Source organism: Bombus vancouverensis, chromosome 18 (genome assembly GCF_051014615.1).
Source record: "Bombus vancouverensis nearcticus chromosome 18, iyBomVanc1_principal, whole genome shotgun sequence".
Lineage (NCBI taxonomy): Eukaryota > Metazoa > Arthropoda > Insecta > Hymenoptera > Apidae > Bombus > Bombus vancouverensis.
Window position 1 is genome coordinate 3,083,691 of NC_134928.1, and position 26,246 is coordinate 3,109,936.

General features: G+C 41.4%; 1 protein-coding gene across 1 annotated transcript in view; it reads left to right on the plus strand.

Moving 5' to 3' along the window:
• The window catches only part of LOC117160369 (Sex combs reduced), a 47,665-nt gene extending 22,949 nt beyond the window's left edge, over window positions 1–24,716 (plus strand). The window contains exon 2 of the mRNA XM_033341078.2: window positions 20,889–24,716. Coding sequence (XP_033196969.1) covers window positions 20,889–21,193 — 305 coding nt within the window. The 3' untranslated portion in view covers window positions 21,194–24,716. The remainder of the gene's footprint in view (window positions 1–20,888) is intronic.
• The last annotated feature ends 1,530 nt before the right edge of the window (window positions 24,717–26,246 follow it).

The window sequence follows — 26,246 nt, forward strand, 5'->3', positions numbered from 1 at the left end:
CGTACACCCTAGCTATCCGGCACCATAAATAAATGCTCGCGCGAGGCTTATGTACTACTACAAGTCGGCCTTAGAGGCTCGTGCACCACCCGACTAGGGTAACCAGGAGGAACGCCATGGCCGATCAAAACCGACAGCCTCCTAAGAGGAACAAGCTGACCTAAAACATCGGTACTGCATGATTCATAGAGGACAGGAGCGGTAACTTCAGGCCCTCGGAAGAAAGATGCGTTTCCGATGATATCTACTTCTAACGCGTGCGCTTTGCATGGAAAATAAGAAGCAGATGTCGCTTACGACTTCTTACGAATTCCGCGGAAATATTCCTTGAAAGATGATTTTAGTCCTTGTAATTACTCAACAACATAACCTATCTTATTACTCTTTGCTATTGTGTTGGTGCGTTGTATGAATACGCTGAGGAATATAACTGTTTAGGTTAATGACTGGATCACAAAAATCGTCGAATACCTTGTAATTACTCAAGAACATAACCTATCTATTACTCTTTGCTATTGAGTTGGTGCGTTGTATGAATACGCTATACGAAGAATATAACTGTTTAGGTTAATGACTAGATCGCAAAAATCGTTGAATATTCGAAAATATGTAATATATCCAGAGTAAAGTACTCGACTAATGAGTGAAACAAATGTGAGGTTAGATTTCATTTCTGTAACGTATTAGCGAAAATACGAGTTTGCCATTGCGAATTATGTTCCTGTTTTAAAACTCGCCATAAAAAAAGTACATATTAATCGATGGCTAATTAAAAGTACATAAACTTCGTGCAAAAGAATTTTATTTCAAGTTTCACGGCGTATATAATTCAGTCCATCCAGCCATTTTAACTCAACATTGGAAGAATTACCTACTAATACCAGGATAGTTCATTTCAGGTTACTCTAAAGTTAGCCTGTGAGTGTGTTTCAAACAAACGCGAGTCCGCTGGTATTCTGGAATTGAAATTGAAGCCTGAAATTGAAATAAGACGCGTTTCGCTTTGGCCGCGAGGCAAGATGCGTCCGGTGGCCGAAAATATGAGCAAACATCCTAAAATTGTAGGATAGGAAGTGTAGAAACTGGCAACAATGTAGCACGAAGGAGGAAGAGAGGGTAGTGAGAAGACGGGGAGGTACACAACGCGATAATCCAGCGAGACCGTGGCAAATTGCGCGTGAAATATTCGCAGCGCGCCAAGAGAGACACAGGCCTCGATCGGATTACGCGTGTCCCGAACGAAAAACTGCTACGAAAATGATATCGTTCGCATTCTCGCGTCTGGAAATAAATCGATCCACGGATACACACGCGTCCCTCTCTTTGCCTTCGTTTGTGTGTTTTTGTTCGACCTTAGGCGAGAGCCTCTAGCATCGCGGCGGCCTGCGCGCTACTCGCAGACACGTAAAGAGTCGCAGCTGACTGTATTGTTCCCGTTGAAGGTAAGTCATTAATTTTGCCGCGGCAGCAACGCTGTCTCGGTCGTTTGTGTGCACCGTTTCCTATATGTATGTGTGTGAATGCGCGCGCGTGCCTTCGTACAGTGTGTCACGGACCAATGTTCGAAGGATCATTGCCAATTAATTTTTTAAAATCTGCTTGGCATCGTGTACCATTGCCTACGATCTATAGTTGCGGTTACTTGATTGGTTACACTGTTAGATGGTGATGTCGATGCTCGATGAGAATCTTAATGACGTTTCTAGGCGAATAATGGATGTATGTTTTATTGCAACACTAGATGGCACCGTTACTAAGAACATTAGAGTTCTTCAGATTAAATTAACGAATATAAGTATGGAGAATTGACAAGATGCAGTAAACGTTCGTGAATCTGATCAGATCTCGACTTGCTGCGTTTTTCAGCCCACTCTTTTGCGACATTTCAGACTCGATGTGATCTTAAGTTTGACAAACCTTCATATGCATTGTATGGTTTCTTGTTGTAAATATTAAACGAAGAATGAGATCAGCAGGGTTGATCAACACACATGCAGCGGCACATGAGCCAGAGGACAATCCGAATCATGTTTTGACCTCGGAGTATCAATATCGTTAGAATACGCGTAATGTATCCTAACGTAAAATAATAAATAAACTCCGGGCAAAACAATGTCGCTGTCCCGACCAGTATAAATAAACGCGACCATAAGAGTTCGCGATCTTATTTACTATTTACACACTGTCCTTAGCGAATTTATTTATTAATTATTTTAAATACACACGACGGTTTTAATATCTCGTCATGTAAATAACAACTCAATCAATATATACAGGGTGGTTGGTAACTGGTGGTCCAAGCGGAAAGGGGGTGACATTTTTTTTTTTTTAATTTTTCCATCGAGACAACGATCTACAGTGAGATCCGTTGTAACGAGACGCGATAAAGTGCAGGCGTACCAAGCGAAAATTCAAAGTCGATTTTCTCGAAAACAAAGCCTCGAACGAAAAATTGTTATTCTATATTTTCGACTTCTTTTTTCGCGTAGAATCAGCTTTGTATAAACACCCTGTATATTTAACGAATAGAAAAAATTTTTTTAAAGACAAAAAATTATACCAGATTTCTAAGCCTATTTCATGGGCTGCAGTTTTCAATCGGCGGAAACAAAAAACCAAAAGAAGCGAAAAAAGAAGTCGAAAATATAGAATAAGAATTTCTTTTTAATTTTTCCATCGAGACAACGATCTACAGTGAGATCCGTTGTAACGAGACGCGATAAAGCGCAGGCGTACCGACCGAAAATTCAAAGTCGGTTTTCTCGAAAACAAAGCCTCGAACGAAAAATTCTTATTCTATATTTTCGACTTCTTTTTTCGCCTAGAATCACCCCCTTTCCGATTACCAACCGCCCTGTATACACACATATACCAAAATCCATTTTTTTCTAAATTACCATCTTTTTTCATTTCTCTTTCTAAATTAATCCTTTGTTTCACGTTTAAAAATTAATCGTTATCACTTAATTAATCTACTTATTTAACTCAATCGGACAATACTCTACGCATATCAGTAGACGTAGAAAATTGACGTAAAGATGCATGAAAACGATTGAATTACTCGACACCTTTCTTTTAACCGACTGCAATACCGAAAGCTTTCGAGATTTCTAGGCGCATTCCTAGTGCAGTAAATTCCAAAGTTATATTTCCGCCCGTAGTCCATGCAGAATACCAAGGACGTTTGTGGCTCGGTGAGAGCGTATAAGGCAGGGCACGTAGACAGCACGGAACATTGAAAGGCAAGGACAGTGACATGAGTATCGGTGGCGTGGCGAGCCATACGTTATTCCACGAACGCATAAAGAGGCCTAAACGCTCTTATTATCGAAAAAGCATCGGGGATAGCCGCGCACTGTGAACGCCAGATAATGCATTCGGAGGTTGTCCGTAGCTTGGAGTCGCGTGTTCCCAACGATCGAACCGTTGCCTGATGGATGGAGACGCGTATCCACTGTACACCATTCTTCCTCAATCCCGTTCCATCGTCTTCGTCGTCTTCCCTCTACGCACACACAGATGTCCCACGCGGGTCCATCTTCCAGGCGTCCCGTGTCTCCTCTCTCAGTGCCTCCCGTAGCACAAAAGTGACCCCTCGGCCGCAGGACAGTTTGCCAATTCGCTCCCCTGCGTCCACGCACTCGAACATGGCTAACGTGTTGTCGTGGATTTCGTGGGTCTGAGTGACCCACTGAAAGCACACCGTCTAATTTTGGATCAGCTATGATTTATCGTGCTCTGTTCCCAAGGACTGCACAAGGATTACGGGGATCAGACACGCGCTTACGAGCAATCGTACGATAATTCGAGACGAATTGCTGTAGTCGAGCAATCGACGATCGCTGGGTCCTTGCTGCTCGACTATTTTCAACAAATAGCAAATTTCGTGAACCTGTGCGTGACATCCGGCCCGGCAGCCAACTATCTTCCGTTGAAAATGTTAGGCCAATTAAGGCTCGCCGAGGGGCTCGCGCGTATCTGTCTTCCGATGGTTGGAATTTTCGAAACTTTTTCCACCACTTGCACGAGCCACAAAAAAGTGTGGAATCAGCAAAATAAGAACCACAGGGTTCGATAGTAAAGTACAGTTTCTTCTGCAAGTTATACAGTCGCTGTCTCGTGTCGCGCAGGAGCTGCGAACGGTTCAAGGTCATCGAGCATTCCAGGCACGTACGTCAATATTCCGTCGGTCCGCGAGCTCGCATAAAAGAGACGAAAGAAGGAGAGCCAAGTGCGACTTTCGTTGCCTGTCAACGGCTACAAAGTGCAGAAACGGTGGGGGCTGGCGTCGGCAACGACGAGAGGCGTTAATTGAATTTGGGTTCGTGTGGATTATTGTGAAGCGTTTAAAGCGGCCAGAAACAAACCTATTTGCGTCGGGGAGCTTTCTCGTGGAAGATAACAAATGATCCACGAGGCGGCCGGCTCGCAAACTTCGGCATAAAAGCTTCACCGGCAGAGAGAACCCGTCGTTCTCCCTCTCTTTCTCTCCCTGTTCGTCGAGGGATCGGGCATCGTTTCCTTCTTCAACCCCCTTTGCTGTTCTTTCGTTCGTTTTACCCGCGTCGCCTCCCCCCCCCCTCCCTTTCACCGACACGCTCTTCTCTCAGGGAAACCTCTCGCCGTGCCACGCGGATTGAAAAGCAATAGTTTTTCAATCTATTTATAACTGTCCGCTTCACACGGCCAACGCGGAACCAGAATCACCTAATTTGATTAGACCGCTTCTTCGTTGCGTTCTCTCCTTTCCTTTCAGAGGTACAGAGCGATATTAGATTTAACGGACAGTGGATGTTGAAAAGTATTTGACCTCGAAACATGTTGCTGTTGTATAAAGGCGAGTTGAAGAGGTAGCGTAGGTTTATTATAATGCAACGGGATTATGGGTTATGGGTGTGTGATGTTAGTCAGGTGTACGAGGAGAACGGCAAAGACTGAGATCAAATTTGCCTGACAGAGTGGCAGCGCCACCTACTGAACTCTGTAGGGTGGACAGAATGTCTTGGAAAAAGTTAATACACGCGAACGCGCTTAGGGCCGTGTTGTTGCGCGAAAGCGACGATGGTTTTAATTATAGAAGCGTCCACAAGATGTCACAACTTTCACGGAGGCCAGCCATTAACACCTCAAAACAATGATACAGATCAGATCACAATATCGTCAGTCGTCGTTCAGCCCACACTTTGCCGCTGTCTGACCAACCCATTCCACCCACGTGATCCACGTTCCTCGACAATCCGAAAAATGGATGGGCTCGTAACGTCCAAAGTGTGTCCCTTTCCTCGCCTACTGTTCTCTCGAGTCATTCCGTCGATTCAGAAGAAGCTCGCCATGGCTCATAAATACAGAGCTTTGAAAATGATTGCTTGGCCGGAATGTTCGCGGAACGAGTGACTATTCGAACGCGTACGTTGTTTATCAGTGGAAATAGATCCGGCTTTCCAACGCGGATTTAACACAGTCGACAGATCCTAGCGCTGTGCTGTCGGACGTGCGGTAACAGGTGGATCGCGTAACGACCAGAGCGGATGGAGGCGAGCGTCGAGCAGGACACGGCGTTTTCCACGTCGCGGAATGTCGACAGGTCATTGATTTTGCGATCTTTGGCTGGCGATCGGCCGCCAGCTGCGAAAGCACCGAAAGGTCACAAATCAACCGGGATAGGGTCTGAATGACGCAAAACACGCCTAGATAAATTTAAATCGCGCGCACCGACCCGGGCCGAGTCTAGCGTTTTCGCGATACCTCCGTTGCGATGGTCGCGACTGGCTAAGAGCCAGTCGTCGATGTGGTCCGACCTGATCCCTATCGTCCACGAGGTAACTGACTCTATGCGAGGAACCCTTTACTCGAATAGTTCTTGCGCTAGGAAATATGAGGTTTCTTGGAAACAACGCGATCTCCATTGCAGAGATTGGTTATGCGATTGGGGGAAGCTTCGAAAGAAAGAACGGTTCTTCGCAGGATGAAGCTTTGCGCTAACGTGGAACAACGGTGGTACAATTACGTGTATGGTTTATTAATTTTGATTATGATCACCTTATTGAGATATTGTTCCTGAGAAATTGTTCCTGAACTTGATTACGTGAGGTAGAAGTTGAAGAATTATTAGAAGATTATGATCATGTTCTTCGGTAAATTCGCTTATGATTTTTTTGTTCTGGCTGTTTGAAGTTGTTTCTGAACTGGATCGAGTGAACTGAAGGATTAAACAACGAGATATTGGAAGTTCGAGAAAGGTTGAAGAACTGTGAAAAGATTAGGATGTTCTTTGCTAATTTCGCTTATGATTTTTTTGTTCTGGCTGTTTGAAGTTGTTTCTGAACTGGATCGTGTGAATTACAAGATTAAACAACAAGATATTGGAAGCTCAAGAAAAGTTGAAAAATTGTGAAAACATTAGGATGCTCTTTGCTAATTTCGCTTATGATTTTTTTGTTTTGGCTGTTTGAAGTTGTTTTTGAACTGGATCGTGTGAACTGAAGGATTAAACAACGAGATGTTGGAAGTTCGAAAAAGGTTGAAAAACTGTGAAAAGATTAGGATGCTCTTTGATAATTTTGCTTATGATCTTTTTGTTCTGGCTGTTTGAAGTTGTTTCTGAACTGGATCGTGTGAACTGGAGAATTAAACAACAAGATATTGAAAGCTCGAGAAAACTTGAAAAACTGTGAAAACATTAGGATTATGTTCTTTGATAATTTCGCTTATGATTTTCTTCTTCAGGTTGTTCGAAGTTGTTTTTGAATTGCATCATATGAACTGAAAGATTAAACAACGAGATGTTGGAAGCTCAAGAAAAGTTGAAGAACTGTTAAAAGATTAGGATTATGTTCTTTGGTAATTTCGCTTATGATTTTTTTGTTCTGGCTGTTTGAAGTTGTTTTTGAACTGGATTGTGTGAACTGGAGAATTAAACAACGAGATATTGGAAGCTCAAGAAAAATTGAAGAACTGTTAAAAGATTATATTTATGTTCTTCGGTAATTTCTTTTATGATTTTGTCCTTCAGTCTGTTTGATGTTGTTTTTGAACTGTGAAAGAATTAGGATTATGTTCTTTGGTAATTTCGCTTATGATTTTCTTCTTCAGGTTGTTTGAAGTTGTTTCTGAACTGCATTATATGAACTACAAGATTAAACAACAAGATATTGGAAGCTCAAGAAAAGTTGAAGAACTGTTAAAAGATTATATTTATGTTCTTCGGTAATTTCTTTTATGATTTTGTCCTTCAGTCTGATGTTGTTTTTGAACTGTGAAAGAATTAGGATTATGTTCTTTGGTAATTTCGCTTATGATTTTCTTCTTCAGGTTGTTTGAAGTTGTTTTTGAATTGCATCATATGAACTACAAGATTAAAGAACAAGATATTGGAAGCTCAAGAAAAGTTGAAAAACTGTGAAAATATTAGGATGTTCTTTGGTAATTTCGCTTATGATTTTTTTGTTCTGGCTGTTTGAAGTTGTTTTTAAACTGGATCATGTGAACTATAAGATTAAACAACGAGATATTAGAAGCTCGAGAAAACTTGAAAAACTGTGAAAAGATTATATTTATGTTCTTCGATAATTTCTCTTATAATTTTGTCCTTCAGTCTGTTTGATGTTGTTTTTGAACTAGATCATATGAACTACAAGATTAAACAACAAGATATTGGAAGTTCGAGAAAACTTGAAAAATTATGAAAACATTAGGATTATGTTCTTTGGTAATTTCGCTTATTATTTTCTTCTTCAGGCTGTTTGAAGTTGTTTCTGAACTGGATCGTGTGAACTGAAGGATTAAACAACAAGGCATTAGAAGCTCGAGAAAACATCAGTTCTCTGTTTTGCAATATTTTCATTAGCCACGAACGGCGGTTCGAGGTTGGCTCGAAGACATCAGACACGTGCTGCAAGAAACGAACACCAGCGGAGGGTTAGCTTTTTTTCACAAGTTAGTCATAGTCTACCATCTGTTCCATTTCCCTCCATGCACGTTTTGTAATTATCAATTACACAACGATTTCTTTATCGATCACGATGTCAGCCATACTTTCATAATGAAATATTCCTGACTATCTTCTCGACGAATGATCTCTTCGGGGCTTTCGTTTCTCAGCTAAGAACTGTCTTGGAAGCGCCGCGAGAGAAAAGTAAATACTTCAGGGTTGAGAAACGGGAAATCGGATTTCGACTAAAAATACCGCGCTTTCCTTCTCCTAAGATTTCCACGTATACTAAATGGAAAATAGAAATTCCTGTTTTGAAACCTGCCAACAGAACGGACCAAAAGGGAAATAAAAAAGAAGACGAAAAATAAAAGGCACGCGAAACAGTTAGCCCCAGTATCCAAGAGTCGAAACAACGACAACTTTTTAAGAGGCATTATCTCGTTGACTCGGCCCTGAGATCTTGAGGCCGTGGACCACCTAGGCTTGAAAGATGCAATCGTAATTGCATAATAGGCACGATAAACTGGCCGGGTTATTTATGAACCTACACTCTTCTTTTGTCGGCCGTGTCAATGGGGAGCTGGGATTTGAACGGTGCTGGATGTGTTTCAGTGGATCGGGCCACGATGTCGGGCCCGAGTAGATTTTAGATTTACATCGTCTTTGTCGTCGTGCCACGCGGTACTTCAGCCTCTTCTTCTTTTTCTTCCTCTTCTTCCTCTTCTCTTTCTCGTTCGGTTAATCTCTTCGGTCGAGGATTGATGATTTATAATTTCTCCGGACTCAGATTCCTGTTCGTAGTTATAAATACTTGTTGTTCTGGCGTTCGCCGCGTTCAGGCCTGATTTTCCTTGATAAACAGCCGTTGCTCTGTCCGATCGCTCTCATCGTCCATTCGAAACGCTGCTTTAGGGAATATTCGCAAACCTAACCTCAATATTTGACATACAGCGCAGGCCACGAGCGTTAAGAAAATATGACGCGAACGAAATAATAGATTTATAAGAAGATAACTAGGAAATAAAAGCAGTGATTAATAAATATTCCAATGTTTATAACCTACAGTATATTTCGACTAATTTCTTTTCTTCTTTCTCCGAATTCTTCTTTGAAAAAGGGCGCCATATTGGCGCTCGCGTCATCCATCGTATGATTATTTTTAAACATAAATAGCTACATTTAGCTGCAGCTAAATTTTCCTTAAACACATAGAAGTGCTGAGTCTACTCAGGAGTCGCGATCATAGCAAATCATACTGTTACTTCGATCGGCTACATGTTGCTCTCCGCATTTCCATCGTTATCGCTATCATCGTTGTTAGCCACGCCAGTTCCTATCATGCAACGTACACTCTATAGAGTTCTTCAGTTTGCAACGGCCATTTTGAGAAAATAGAAGCAATCGCGGCGCGATGTTCGCACCTTATCACTCGCGCCTTCTTCGAAGTTCTAATTTTTTCTTCTTTTTTTTTCTCTCTCTCTCTCTCTCTCTCTTACAACGAAAGCTGATTCTCTGGCCGAAGGCCGAATTCCACGACGTTCTTTCCGTACATTCCACACGGAGGTTTTCGTTTAATGAAATGCAAAGCATCTCTTGCATCGCGTAGCTCAACGAGCGCTGGATTTTTTGTCTACGTTTTCGGAATGCGCAGCATTCGCGGTCGCGCTTTCACAGAGAATGTTCGTGCGTCAAGAATGGTCGTTTTGCATGTTAACCATAAGACCTGCTTTGTTACTTTGAGCTCTATTTATATAAAATGCAGCGTTGCACATGGCTACATGTTTGCATCGCTAATTTGTCCACCAATGGAAAGTTAATAAAAAGCGACTAAGTATATGAATAATAAAAATTCAATAAAAAATAAACGGTTTATAGAACGATGCAATCATCGAAGATTTTTTCGAACAATACGATTATATGTCATAAGTGTTAAGAATAATCCATTCCGGCCTATTGATACAATTTATAATTAACTGTTTAAATATTCCTGTGATTTCTGACAATTGTATACTTGCACCAAATATCTCGTACAGCGGTTAGATAAAATAATGGGGACACCCCTTATATGTCATATACATAGACATATAAGAGATATTCCCATTACTTTATCATATACATGTACGTATAACACGTAAAACATATAAAAAGTGTTTTCATTATCTTTCTCAACTGATTTCCAGATTTGTTCCAAACTTTACTAAAAATTTCCAGGCCTCATTACAGTACTACTGGGTTGGCAACTAAGTGACTGCGGATTTTGTCATTAGGTGGCATTGATAAAATCCGCAACCACTTAGTTACCAACCCAATACAATACATTTTCGACTTTCGCACGAGAAATCGTCCACGATTTTCGATACGCGCTGTAGTTTTCGAATCGACAACTTCTTCTATTTGCTCTTGTAACTCGTTCTCATAATTGTTTTTCCTATCGTTCTAGAAACGCGTAATTGTAACGAGATAGATAAAGAGGGCGTGGGAGAAATAATCGTACAAAAGATTAATAATTTTAAACATAACATCTGGAGGTTAATTAAACAGAAATATGCAGAACATTTTACCTAATGAGGTGGTTTAGTATAAGCGTTAATTTAATAAAGAGACGAGTGAAAAAATTGTAATAGTCAGTGCGTGCCGGTAATCATCGTAATCGTCGCTCGCTCAATGCTACTGTTCAACTCTACGCTCGCTACTCGACTATGTCTCGCTCTTCCAATACCACCTAGTGACAAAATCCGCAATCACTTAGCTGCCAACCTATAATACGTAACATAAGCTACGTTTACATATCACAAGTTTCTCAAATAATACGAACGATTTTACTTTTTAAGTTAATGTAACTATTGCAATGGTGTAAAAAGCCTTCCATTGGCGTACAAAGCTGACTATTTGGCTCTCAGACGACGAACAGTGAAACAATTTTCACTCGTACGGATATTTCATATTTATTGCTTTCTTTTAGGTTAGCAACTAAGTGATTGCGGATTTTGTAAATACCACCTAATGACAATATCCGCAGTCACTTAGTTGCCAACTCGATAATACAATTTCAAACGTAAAAATCCCGACGGATCGGATCCGCAGGCTAAAAAGACATTACCCTTTAGTTTTAAGCATTAGATTCAATTCAGAAACTTATTAAACACGACATAGTACCGCTCCATAATAATTTACTTACAACTCTCAATGAGAATTGATTGTAAAATTCTTGCGAATAAAAAAAAGAAAAAATGTAAAAATTTCACAACTTCTTTTCTCGTATACTGTTCCGAATATTCTCAAGAATATTGTAGATGTGAATATTATACTGCAGATTAATATCGAAAATTGTAAATTTCACGAACGACAGAAGAGATTGGTCAACGAAACACCGAGGCTCGACTAACAATAAAGCTTCCACTCGCACGACCCATAAACTTCTACGGTTTCCAAGCATCGGGTAAACTGAGCTGCTCGTTATCATTAGGTCGCGAAACGTCGATGGTTTTATTGCTTTCCTTGGAATTCCACGATCGATCAGTCAGATGGAAACGGACGATAAACCGCCGCTACTCGCTATTCCTATCAGATAATCGTTTAGATGCATGTGGCGGCGAGGGTTAACGGTGGTGAGTATTCTAAATATACATTCGTCGAGTCCGCTGTCGACCAGAGAAGCTCTATCATGCTTGCGCGTAGAGCTCGCGACGGTTGTTGGAATGCGACACGCGGCCGTTTCAGATTCTGATGCTGTTCGGCTCGCTTAATCGAGCAATTCTACTTGTGCGGCTCACCAGTTGCTCGCCTCCTCACCGATAGTGCTGCCGCGGCCAACGCGATTAATTGCACGTCCACCGAGATAATCCCGCCTTCCTTTATGCGGATATCTGAATCACGCTAGATGTCCGTACGTTTGATCAAACGACGTTGCTTGGCTTTTCGCAACGATGGACGTGGTACTGATGGCAGTAGGTGGTTTACAGTGAATTTTGGTTCGCATTTTTTAATAAGAAAATAATTATAAGGTTTTGAATGATTTTTTTTTATTCTTCTTATTATTATTCTTCTTTATTATTTAACCGGTTAATTGTTTAATCGTTTACAGTTCAGTTTGATCGTGTCGATAATTAATTACCCTGTTAGTGTAAATTTTATATTTGAAATCTGCGAGATGTTGGTATATTTTTAATTTTGCAATATGTTTTCGGTATCATGCAAATTTCTCCCTATCGACAATATTGTTTATTATGGCGACAAAATTTTCATCCTTTGACCCTCTGCACTGGGAATTCTATTTCAACGCTTCTATTTTTTATTTTTTAGTTAAAATGCAAGCAATCCGCATGCAGCACGTTTTCTGTAGAATGACACCGATGTTCCAGGGTTGATAAAATACAGTGGAAAATTCAGATTGTTCAACAGGGTAGAATCTTCATTATCAGAAAATCAATTCAATTCAATTTCTTTAGCAGCGGCTGCTTTCAAGTGTCTTATTTGAAATTTACTTTAATTAAAAACTAAGAGAATTTAAATAATCACTTGAATACCTATCGTATTTTCTAATTTTTAAGCCTATGATATATCTTGAAACAATTTCCAGGATTTCCACTTAATGATAGTGTCGTCCACAATAGCCTTAGACCAGTCCAGCCCCTGATACTGCACACTAAAAATCCTCATCCACGGAGGATCTTGTTTATACGTGGAACTGGCCATGCCACCCCTGATCACGCTGTCACGAGAGACACAGAAAGGACAGCAGAGCCGAAGGAGAACGGGGTCTAGCGAGGTTATCCCGGTCACGCGTTAGTCAGGCTGAACCAGCCGATCTGTCAGTCAGTCCGGTCAGGAACAGTCCCGATGCTGGCAGCCGGTGACACGTTCGGTACACAGGCTCGGCTCAGTGCGAATACACGCGCCGCGAGGCCCGTTCTATTAAGAGCGAGCCACGAAAACGCTAGACGACACGAGGTGACACCGAGATGCCTGACACGACACGAGCCTGCGCTTAGCGCGCAGTCTTTCATTCTACACCACACCGGTTGCCTTGGTGTCTTAACAGCACCGACAGCTATGCGACTCGTTCACCCTGTCGTTATTTCGCTCTTCTCCCCTATGGCCACGTCAAACATTTTTACGCAGTGAGACTCCCTCGGTGACGCTCGATGGAGCAAACTCCCGATTTTCTTCGGGAATTATTATTAGGCTAGACGCTGCTTCTTGCTTTTCCAGGGAGCAAATCTTTCAGAGTTTGTAGACAGTTTGGTGGGCTGGAACGGTGGTGTTTTTTTATTTTCCAAGAAGTTTCAATCGAGTTTGATTCATTGATGTATTTGTGTGTCTTCTTGTGTGCATCTTCCAGGAAGAAATTTCAAGCTGCAAAATGTACACAATGCACGAACATATTGTAATAAGACATCTAAAATGTAGCACTTTGAGTTATCATGATTCTCCAGCTTCCATTTTTTATTTATATCCGTAGAAATATGAATCTTCAGTTTAGTTAATTCCATCTAACTAGCAGTGATCTAGTCTTTGCTAGACGATTGTGAATAACACCTTTAATTGTATTTTATTTTCATATATTCTTCCTCTTGATTGAAGGAACATAAAAACATGATCGTTTGTAACTCTTGATATTTGCTATCAATGTGGTATTATGCTAACAGCTGCAATTCCTATAATTACCAACGCCCATTGCAAATTGGTGAGAATTACGATCCTCTTCTTGCACTAGCACGTTTCATCGCTGCTTTCTCCCCTTTTCTTTTGTTTATGTTGAGCTATCCGGACGTCTAGCGTAACACAAAAGCGAACGCTTGCAGCTGCTGCGAGTGGTAAGACACACATCGTTGACGGTCCGTATATTTTGTCATAAGATGCTCGATGGGTAACGATAGAAACGATACAAACATAATTAAAGTTGTACAAGCCCCTATCCTTAATTTTATTGAGAAAGGGATAAAAATGCGTATAATATTTTATATTTGAATTTCGATAAAACTGAAAAAACCGTTAATTAATATGTAGCGGAATTCGACACCAACTAGTGTCGAACGACGACAGCGCAGTGGTTATCGCCTGAGGTTACGAACGTTAGGATACAAAAATGAGACAAAAAGCAGCAGTAGCCCAGCAGCGACATCTACACCAGCAGCAGAACTTATCTCAACAACTACTAACTAACACTTACACCTCAAATATTTAACACATAGGATCTGACCAGAAACACACTTTCGTTCGGAAGAAAGAGAGAAAGGAAGAAGGGAAAAGAGAGAAAGAAAGAAAGAGAATTTTAATAATACAGCGCGAATGCAAAGAAGTAAAACGCTTAATGCACTATTCAGAGCGAAGGCAATTGCAGAGAAAGATTGATTGCCAGTAGTTAGCGGAGATTTTTTCGCCGATTCATTCGCGTTCGAGAGATCCGATCTGGCCTCCATTAATAGTAACACGCTCTCGTAACAAACGCTTAATAAAACGTTGTTCCACGGCGATTCGCGCCAGCCAGTTTTTCTCTAATTACCGTGATACCTTGCTCACCTAGAAGGAAAAGAAAAACAACAGGCACGCGTGTCGTTAATTGCTTGCCGCCTTTCCGTTCGTTGAACTGATCGCGATTCTTCGTCCGCCCAGCGAACAGATTTATTCTTTCGCTAGGGAAACCCGATCGGAGATGTCGTGTCTCACGCCCACACCCGTTCAATTATCGTCGTGTGATCCAGCGACCAGCTTAATTTCGCCGGTTATTTTCGGTGTTCGAGATAATGTTACGAGGAAAAGCTAGTCTCGTGCTTTTTCGCTCGCCTTCTTTGTCTTGCTTGTCGTGGAATAAAATGATTTACGTGTTTACGTTCGCGTGGACCAAGTGTCTCTCGAGGACCGACAGTCGGCTATATATGACAAATGGAGCAAGATTTCGAATAGTAAATGCACGTTTTACACAATTCGTATATAGAATTTGAATCGGAATGGAAGATCGCTGTGCTATAAACGTTTCAAATTCTACGTAAATAAAACATCTGTCAAAAGGACACGATTGTTCAATTCAAATCTCCTCGTCCGAGGTAGATCAAAGAGCGATAAAAGCTGATCTATACGGTTGAGAATTTTGGATCTTAATTGCCGAAATAATGGTATAGGAACGCTAAATTTACACTTAGAATTTATATTACAATAGTTATATACTTATTTGATAAACGATTTCAAAGATATTCATCGATGCACACTTATGCACGCGTCTCTGCACTTTCTTCCATATTCGACTGTTGACCGACTGAACAGTTTACATTCCTTTGTTTTGGAGACGCATACATATACTTCCACACACTGATATTCACATACGAGTATTACTACTACGCAGCTAACCTAGCCTAGCACATACAATTATACATATCTCAATATATACAGCGAATGGGAGGAAGTTTCAAGGAATAAATAGAAATTTACAATTTGTCGCATAAATGTCGAGGAAAATATTAGGTTGGTATGATCACTTCCTACATGCAAGGTTGGCATGACTTCTAACGACGCTCTTTTGTTTTGGCGTTCGCCACGTGTTAGTTATCTCAGTGTATCCGGTGTATTCATATGCCTGTACATGGCTAAAATCTATTTAATAACAATAAAATCATCTTTATATCTGTATAGAAATTACGAAAATCCTCTATCATTCATACACTGGAATTTAAAGAATAGCGTGTACATTGCCAATCAGCTAATTCAAATTTGCACATAAAACAGAAGAATGCGTTCAATCGTTCACGTTCTAACCAAATTTTCTTGTTCAAAGCGTGTGAAAGAGCACTAAAAGGACTGAAAAAAAATAGATTACTGTCCGGCAGACAATATTACAACAGTTTTGCTTGTTCCAAAAGGAAGGAAGGACGGTCGATCGCGAGTCCGAAACAAACGAAACGAGGCTCGACTTTCACCGGGACCCGCATTCTTCCGTCACACAGGCCGGTGCATCGACGTTGACAAGACGCGGCTAGCGATTAATCATCGCGTCGTGCGGGAAAAGAAAGAAAGTTTTAGCCCCGTGTATTCCAGTCACGGTGGATCGCGCCAGTTCGCCGCCGTATCTTTATCACCGACTGATAATGGATCATTATCCAGCTCTCTTTGTTCCGCCGGTTGAACGAACCCGTGGCCGAATACGAATCCGCGGACGCATTCACGGATTATTCAAAAGGCGGTCCTTACTCTCCCTCTCTCTCTTCTCTCTCTCTCTCTTTCGGGCTCGTACGCGTGTGCACGCTCGCGTCAGAGTTGTTGCGAGAGGGCTCTGTTGTTGCAAATCCTTGGTCGTGGCATTCTTTCACAGCATTGGCCCGATGCGACGTGGACGAAACGCGCGGACGAGTCATTAATCATCGGTGGCGGAGGATTTAGAAAAAGCATCCGACCGGTGTCCTTCTCGATGACAGAGCCTAGGCACAGCTTGTTCTCTGGCTAATAGTTTGATACGCGTTTATGCCGCACGCGATGAACCGTGATTTTATTATTCGATCGACACAACCACGTTCTTTTTTCCACGTTGCTTTTCAATCGAGCTTTTTTACCGACGTTTTTATAGACGTTACCGACTGTTTATATTGTCCGATATCGTTTGTTGTGTGGGATACCTAACCTTATTGTATTCTTCAAATTTCGTGATAAACTAAGAAATTTGTAATATTTTTAGAAACACCAACGCACGATTAAAAGATGGAAAATTATGGATATCGACAATGATCGTTTCGTGCATTTAAAAATTCGTAAAAAGTAAGAAGATGCCATTGGGTGTAAAATTATTCAGAGAATGCGACAGAATTAGAGGACACAGTGGATGATATGTCGCGTTCGTTTCGTTGTTTGACAGAGACAATGTGGTACAAGGACATGAAGGGAAAGTTCGTATTCATTGAATAGCATTTAACAGCATTGTTAGATTAGGGATTAGAGAGCGCGGAATTTGACTTGTTCAAGGTTATTTCTTTAAGATACATCAGGTAGAGAATTCTTTTGTTGTTATTCATTCGCTTTAATGTTAGAGATCGGATAAGAATATTTTTTGAAATAACATTGAACAATAGATGCCAACACATATTCAACGATTTTATGACATATAGACTGATTTGCAAGTAGATTGATACACCAGAAATAACAACTAATCACTATGCTTGTAACAGATTCTGAATGCGGTGATTATCGGCTTTCGAATCTTCGGCGTCGAATCAACTACTTTCAATTTGCAATCGCTTTCAACGCTACCATCCGATCGGTACAACTCCACCCCCGCATTTAATTTCCAAATCTCCCGTGCATCGTCACCATCAGTAATCTCCGCCCCCGTCTTCTGGCTGTTGCTTCTTCTTTATGTTTATCATATTTATTATTCATAGTTATTTATTTTACTTCACATTTATTATTTTATTTTTATCTTTATTATTTTTATTATTATTATTTTATTATTATTTTTGTTATCTTATTTTTTCTTCACATTTATTCTCCATACATTTCTTTTATTCTGATTAATTGGGAATTTTTATGAAATTTATCTAGCAACCATTGGAAGAATATTTCTCTTCTTTAGCTAATCGCCGCCTCCGCCTTTTGGCTGTTGCTTCTTCTTACTTCCAAGTCCATCTCGAGTGTTTATGTTTATCATATTTATTATTCATAGTTATTTATTTATTTTTTCTTCACATTTATTCTGCATATATTTCCTTTATTCTGATTAATTGGGAAGGAGACAAATGATCTATTTTCTAGTTGAATATTTGAATTTTTGTAAAATTTATGTAGCAACCATTAGAAGAATATTTCTTTTAATAATTTTGAAGCATCACTGAATGACTGAAAAATACATCCACTGTCTACTTGATCTGAACGTTTGCCACTTTGAATATAACTTAAAATTTGATTAAAATATAATTATCAATTTAGACTTGCTAATATTTAAAAACTGTCAAAGCAATTTACCTACTTCCCTAAACCCTTTTCCCAAAAATTTCTGCAGTTTCTCAATCCTAATTAAAAATTCTGACCAAAAACGTACTCTAAAAACCTCTTCATTTGAATCTATTTTATTTACATTTTACCCAAACTTGTTAAATTCTTCCCAATTCTGCTGCCCTCAAACTATTGTCATTTTGAATATAGTTTAAAATTTGCATATAATTAATAATTTAGATTTGCTAATATTTAAAAACTGTCAAAACAATTTATGTAATCCCCTAAGCTTTTCTTCCAAAAATTTCTGCAGTTTCTCAATTCTAATTAAAAATTCTGACCAAAAACGTACTCTAAAAACCTCTTCATTTGAATCTATTTTATTTACATTTTACCCAAACTTGTTAAACTCTTCCCAATTCTGCTGCCCTCAAACTATTGCCATTTTGTATACAGGGTGGTTGGTAACTGATGGTACCAGCGGAAGGGGGAGGGGGTGATTCTAAAAAAAAAGTCGAAAATATAGAATAAGAATTTTGTTTTTAATTTTTCCATCGAGACAACGATCCACAGTGAGATGCGTTATAACGAGACGCGATAAAGCGCAGGCGTACCGACCGAATATTCAAAGTGGATTTCCTCGAAAACAAAGCTTCAAACGAAAAATGTTTATTCTATATTTTCGACTTCTTTTTTCGCCTAGAATCACCCCCTTTCCGCTTGTACTGCCAGTTACCAACCACCCTGTATAACTTAAAATTTGCATATAATTAACAATTTAGACTTGCTAATATTTAAAAACTGTCAAATTTCACTAAACCCTTTTCCCAAAAATTTCTCCAGTTTCTCAATCCTAATTAAAAATTCTGACCAAAAACGTACCCTAAAAACCTGTTCATTTGAATCTGTTCCACTTACATTTTACCCAAACGTATTAAACTCTTACCAATTCTGCTGCCCTGAAACTATTGCCATTTTATAATACAAACTAACATACCAATGATCGTGGAGTTAACATGGCACAGTATCGAACTACTCGCGTGAGGATATTTCGAGCGTGCGGATGGCCAAGCGGATTGTCTCCACGCAGCGCCATAGGGCGTATCGACGTCAGCGGGACATGGCTGGCAATTAATCACCGCAAAGGATCCACAGCGAGGATCTACGGGAGGAGCACGCTGAGTGTCCCTCGGTGCCCCGTTCGGTGACGTCGGTACGCGTGCCGGCTTTATAGTTCGCGCGTTCGACTGTCGTATAATAATGAGCCAGCCAGAAAAAGGAATTCCGTTTGGCCGTTACAAAACGGCTAGGTGCGCGCTGGATAAACGATATGCGGGTTCTCTCCAGTCGGGCCACTATTTATTAAAAAGTCAGCTCGACGACGTGCTACATCGGGAGGAAAGTGATAACACGCGGCTCGAAAGGTGCGGTCATTAAGCTTCGCTGGACAGGAGGTGCGTCACTGGAAACCTTCCTCTGGAATCTCCAAAAGCAAGCTGATTTCCCCGCCAACGAGTTTCCACGCGAACAGCATTTATTTTCTGCGAGAATTCTGCCCGATGAAAGTCACAGGTTTTGCGAGGTGGTCGGCTTTAATTTTTAATTAATCTTCCAATTTTTATTTAGGCTTAGAAAAGATTGTAGAAAATTTTTAAACGATGAACATCGACTTGGAATTTTTTACGATCGTTTCACGTAAATTAAGATCTTCTTAGGACACCACATTTCACGCGCTTTCCCACCGCTTGGAAAGCCTGCTTTTCGCGCACGTCACCATGCAATAGCCTAGCTACATCGCCGTCCCTGAGAGAGCCGAGCTCTCCCTTGCACAGTGCTATTAATAGCCCGCTCATTATCGCTGTAAATGAGCCGATTCTTTAATATCCGCATTCACATGGATCTACGATGATCGCGAGGGAATGGGGTTCCAGTTTCGATCCGCTTAGCACCTGCTCGATTCGCTGATCCAAAACCATCGATATGGCTTTTAATAAAAAGAGAACAGGTAGAAATTGCAGCAGCTTGTAAGTGAATTCTATTATCTTGCATCGGTTCTAGTTCTCCTCGGTCACCTTGTAAATCAACCTTATCAGACAGAAATCTAACGACCAGATGTATATTAAACGACAGGAATCGTGAGCAGCAAATTGCATCGATCAGGCTTCCTGAATCGATAAGATTACGTGATCAACGACACATGATTCACCGATTTCATAATGAGAGTATCGAGCGTTATTGTAATTGGGATATTAAAATGTTAGCAGTAAATCGGCGAGCGTAGCCGCGAGCCGCTGATTGCGTGGCTGGAAAAGCAGAAGTAACAGGTTATTGGTATTTAAAGGCGACCTCGAGATTTCTCCTGATGCTCGTTGCCCGAGCTATTCATTACCGAGTCTTTTGCAACGCACAGAGGATAGGTGTAATAGGCGGAGTATCGTAATAACAGCGTTGCAAAATTATTTATGGCTCGGGCGTGCTGAGCAAATAGGTAAAACAGCTGCCAAGTGACCAGTTCGCGATCCGGTAGCCACGGTCCATGTATTAGCCGCGACTCGTTGAAATAATTAACCAAGTCGTGAAGCGTTACACGCGTTCAGCCCAGCTATTATGCATCGTACGCGTTTCATCCTCTTGCTCCTGTCCCTTCTTTCTGCATCGTTCGTGCGTAACGCTTCGATACATTGGATGATCGCGGATCTTGTCGCCTTCTCCTCGACTTGTGTTATGACACATTCTCAATTCGATAGGTCAATTTGATAGAAACATGCCTAGAAGATTGCCTTTAGCTGATAATTCTATGCAACCTGTTTAAGCTAAGTCGATCGAAAGTGGTGTCAGTTGATTGCCGCTCATGGTCGTTCCACCCAATGATCACTGATCGCAGGTAACATAATCGAAGCTCAGCCTTGAAAATAGCTTGGAGGGCCCTTCTTTATTTAGGAAGACCCTTTTTTATTTAGGAAGATCCTCAAATTTCCATAAAATCACTAGCTACATATAACTACATATGTAATAACAGATGGATATATTTGTTTGGCAGGCACGGTGAACGCGAATGGCGAGGTGAAACGACAGAGGACGTCGTACACCAGGTATCAAACGCTGGAGCTGGAGAAGGAGTTCCACTTCAACCGCTACCTGACGAGGCGGCGTCGCATCGAGATCGCGCATGCCCTTTGCCTGACGGAACGTCAAATCAAGATCTGGTTCCAGAATCGGCGGATGAAATGGAAAAAGGAGCATAAGATGGCGAGCATGAACATTGTTCCGTACCACATGTCGCCGTATGGCCACCCTTACCAGTTCGCGCCCCACCCAGGCCAGTTCGCTCATTTGGCCACATAGGACGAGTTCTCGCCCGCCGAGCTCGGAGCACACGCTGTCCGGTTCCCCGGGATGTACGGCGAGCAGAACTTCTAAAAGGCTTTTTTCCTGTTCTCGGCTCGGTCGCCGTCACCAAAGACTATAGCAAGTCTCGCGTGACCTGGCGGCCCGGGACACTTCACTTCCAGTAGGACACGTGGTGAGACCCGACGAGGTCTGACACAGGCCACCGATGCCTCGACGGATTGTCACTCGTCAAGCAGAATTTCTACTCCTCTCGTTCTTTTTATTCTTATCCCTCTCCCTCTTCTTCCCCTACCCGGCCTTTCCGTCGTCTTCTCCCATCGTCTTTTTGCTGGTATTCGAGTACTACACGCGTTGCGTTCAGACGAGAAAGGGTTTTAGAGTTTTTATCACGAGGAACCTCGACCCGACGTGTTCAAACTTTAAGAAACGAAACTTCCTGAAATTCATCGTGGTTTTACCGTATTTTATGCTACCTTTTCCATACACGATCGATTGGAATTCGACGGTCCGTCGGTCTGTGCCTGTGTCCATCCATAAGATACTCCGTCACAATACAACTATTTGAAGTTGAAGGGAAGCCAAAAATTTTCTGCAAAGCACGCCGTGCGCCCGATTAAATGGACTGGACGCGCTCCGAGGGGCTCTCGCCGCGGCTGGATTACAAACGTACCGATGCTGAACGCGGACGAGGAGCCACCTCAGCGGGTGAGATAAAACCGCATCAGTAGTTTTTAAGGCTTAGAAATTAGCGGTCTAAGAAATTAATTAATTGAGCGACTAATTAATTAATTATCTTGTCTGGCTGCGCACTGTTCCGCACCTCTGGATCTATCCAAACCCCCCTCCTCCCCACCCCTTGGCCCCTGTATCCAACCTATGCACATCGTTCCCTATATTCCGAATACGAAGGAGAAACTAAAAAAGAAAAAGAAAGGAAAACAGAGGATGCGCTGATGTACTTACTTAACTTCTCGTTTCTTCTTCCACTTCCTCTCTTCTCTTTCTGTTCTTTCGCTCGTTCTCGAAATCTGTCTCTCTGCGAGGGCGCGTTCGTCGATGGAGATTCGCGGACCACGCAGTCTCCATCGGCGCACCGCGCAGTTTCTATGTGCACGTTAAAGTCTCTACTTCATAGTACGTAAGGTGCCTATTAATACTCGAGTCTATTCTCTGCCGTTTTTCGATAGAGGCTGCTGACAATTTTCGAAGTCCGCTCGGTCGACACGAAATAAGTCGCCAAATCGATGCGACAAAGCGCATGTTAACTTTATAGCGAGTAAGAACAGCCGATAGTTAAGAACAAGCTGTTGTATCGCGCCACCGCGAACCTCGTTTGCTATACCGCAGTTCGTTAAGCCAAATCGATCGGAAAAGTATCACTGCTTTCCTCTTCAATTTACAACATTCTAAATGTACACGTCTAATACACCAAGTCACTTGTTTCACACGATATTCCATGTTCCTCTTATTTTTCTCTTTTCTGCCGCGTTTTTTTAAATATATGTTTCTTTATTTCCTATGTCTTCATCGAACACAGCCAAGTTGTCGAAGGTAACACTCGATGGGTTTTGAATTTTCGATAGAACATTAAGAAGAAATCGGTGAGCAGCCGAAGATAAGCAAGCTCTCTGTAAATACCGCGGTCCGTGTTTTTCTATGGCAGCTAACGATCGTCGTTTCAGAACGAATTACAATATGAACTGTTCTTTTTTACGACGATAACTTTAGGCGTAGTACGCGTGCGATTCAACCAGAGCAACACAATTTCGATACGGAACCGTATGAAGTCGAGTCTCGTTGCACTCGCAGAATTCTCGCGTCGCGTCGTTCTTTATAATAGTTGCAAATGTTCGGTGCATTATACATACGATACAATATTGTTGGAAATTGTACAAGAATCAAAGAATGTACAACTTTTCGTCTAGAGGTAACAGAGATTTCCAAATCAGCTGTTCACACGTACATATGTGAGATAAACACGTTCGTGTCCGCGCATGCGTTTGCCGTTTGCCTGCGCGGTCGCAACTGCGCATAGCGACGCGACGCCGCGTGCAATACGAGCGAATGAAGCGGAGTTTGTACAGTAAAACGGACGAACCGACGAAAAACGAGCAATTGTCCTTTAAGGAAGAGAGTGAAAAGAAAGAGGAAGTGGAATAGAAAGATTCCTCTATTTAATCGAACAAAACGGCAGGTGTATAAATGAATTTAGATAATGTGTTCGCGGTCGTGGTGCGCGCACGTTCGCGCGCTCGTGTTAATTGGTTTATCTTGTGATACGAAGACATGGAAAAAAGAAAAGCTATAATTAAACGAGAAAAAAAATAAGATAAACAGCTAGCAGTCGCTCCGTGCTTAGTAAGATGTCGTGAACTGCGTAACTTTATGCGAAGCAAATTCGGAAGAATACAGGGATCTAAAAAAGTATATATTATCGATATTTAGAGAGAGAGAGAGAGAGAGCAAGAGAGTGAGTGAGAGAGAGAGAGCGAGAGAGAAAAAGATTAGAAATGTAAGGTGAAAACGAACAAGGCGGAAAGAGAGATGTAAGTGTAGGCTATAATGTTGAATTGTACATAGCTATTGAATATATGGCAACACAATATTGAACGACGTTATTATCGTACGAGGCGTTAACGAACGAGCCGATTCCTTCAGTTCTTTTGCAGTCGATAAGCGACAAAAAATGATGTATCCGTGCTTCGTGGAACGTAATTGTTTGTGATATCTGGCACAGATGCAGGATACGAGTTGTTCGAAGAACGAATCGAAGCATATTTCCTATGTTGCAGAATCTTTCGTTATCGCCTGGTACTTTATATAGGAATATTTAAAGAAAAAGATAGTGAGGATTATAATAGTAATTATTATTATTATTATTATTATTATTAATATTATTACAATGATTATTGAAATTATTGACATTATTGCTATTATTCTATTGAGAGTGAGCCTGTTGCTAATGACTTGGTCCAGTGTTAATATTGTATTTTATTTGTTTCGTTATTATTATTATTATTATTTTTTTTTTTTTTTGTTGTTCACGCCGCGTGTCGTACACAACACGTTCCGTACCTATGAATGCAGAGTTCGGTTTTTCGCGCTCTTTAAGGGAAAAGAATCCGTCGTGAATGGGAGACGCGGAACGCGTGTCTTTTCGACGTTCGTCGTTTTACTTTCTTCAAGTCGACCGCGTCGTTCGGTAAACACGCGTCGCCGACTCCGTAGAAATCGAGGATGAAAAGAAACAGTGGTCAACGAAGCGAATAAGAAGAAGAAGAAGAAGAAGCCTATTTACTCGTCAGGTGCGAAGGATGCGTTCTCCACTTTAAATTAAGCTCAAGTATTACGTTCGTGTAGCGTCAACTCAAATGTTACTTCATTCCATGTAATATACGTAATAGTCTAACTAAAAATACCTACTTAATACATCTACGTAACCTAGAGCACCGTACGTGTAAGGTCGCATAATTATATAATTTAAATTGTAATTATTAAATGATATGACGTACAGAAACATACGATCGTTATTCATTACCTGATAATTCCGATACATTAAATTCACGAAACCATTACTAATCATGGCTTCTAAGAGCCATCATAACCTATAATTACAGAAGCAAGAAATCGTTCAAGGTCCAATACATAAATAATTTCGGCCATATTTACTCGTGAACTGTGCACATTTTGGTTAACGAAAAATATTAAAATCGCTTAAGGAAAAAGCTACTTTCCCTGCGAGTGCAACAATAATTGTTGCGCATTACGAGATACCAAACGACTTAACTGTCCGATAACGCAATCCTGAATTACTTTTAATCGGTGGAATAACACGACGCAACGCATAAAAATTGTGTTAATTACGGCGAGCTCGTAAAACGATAATTATTATGTTTACAATTACGGGCGATAGGACGAGGCCAGCCGTTGCTGAAATTCCAGGCCGCGATAACATTCGAGTCGAAAGATCGAGCGATGCCCAGCCCAAAGGTTATCGGACCCAGTGCACGCGTGTACACGCGCATTTTTCTTCGACTATAATAACGTTCGGTATGTGTAGATGGATCGTTCTCTAATTGGCCACACGTTTCACGAGTTTCCATTTCAATCGTACGGAACAACGGTTCCATCTACCGAGAGCTCGTGAATTATCCGCAATTATCGGTAACAAGGCTGGCTGATTATATTTCACGGCATCAGAAAATAATAGTTTGCCCGTTAACATTGAAACGAGCCGAATAATTGCCTTCTTTAATAAGAGATCGTATCGATGACAGTAATCGGGCGTATCCGATCGGTGGTGAAAAATAATTTCGTTTTCGGCTACCTGCCTTGTTCCTTTTATTTGTCCAGTATCCACCATTCGTCCAATAAATTGGATAAAAAATATTTTCTACCTACGAGCACCACTTGTGTGCGACAGTGACGTAATTCGAAGGGCAAGGATCGAGAAACTGGTGGAGATCGGCGATCGTGAGCGGTCGAATCCGCTCGAGTAGCGCGATAAGATCGCGTGACAACAGCGGGAGGTCGCGCGTGATAAAGCAGCCTCACACCCTCAAAAACTACCGAAACGGACAGGAGTCGGGTAACAAGGAGACAACAAGAGACAAGAGGACTGAACGCAAGTCACGATCTATGCTTCGAGCAGTGCTTCTCTCTCTCTCTCTCTCTCTCTCACTCTTTCTATCTCTCTCTCTCTTTCTGTTTATCCTACGATTTGACCATGCTACCGACGATGACAGCGCAAGTTTCGATCCACCACCGGTTCCTCAGGCTGCACGTTTCGCCTACTCGACGATCGTGACTTTCCTTGTCCAGATTGTAACGATAGACCGCACGGATCGAAGGATAAAACGAGCATGGCGCCGTCGAATTATCGATCCCTTCCGTTCCGCTGGATCCGTGGCCGGTCTTACGCGGACAGCCATGAATCCATGATAGTCATTAACTAGAGTGTTCGTTGGCAAACGTAGAATTTTCATTTCTACCAACCTCTCATTTTGATGGTTCAATCGAAAGTCGTAAAGGACTTTGGTAATTTGAT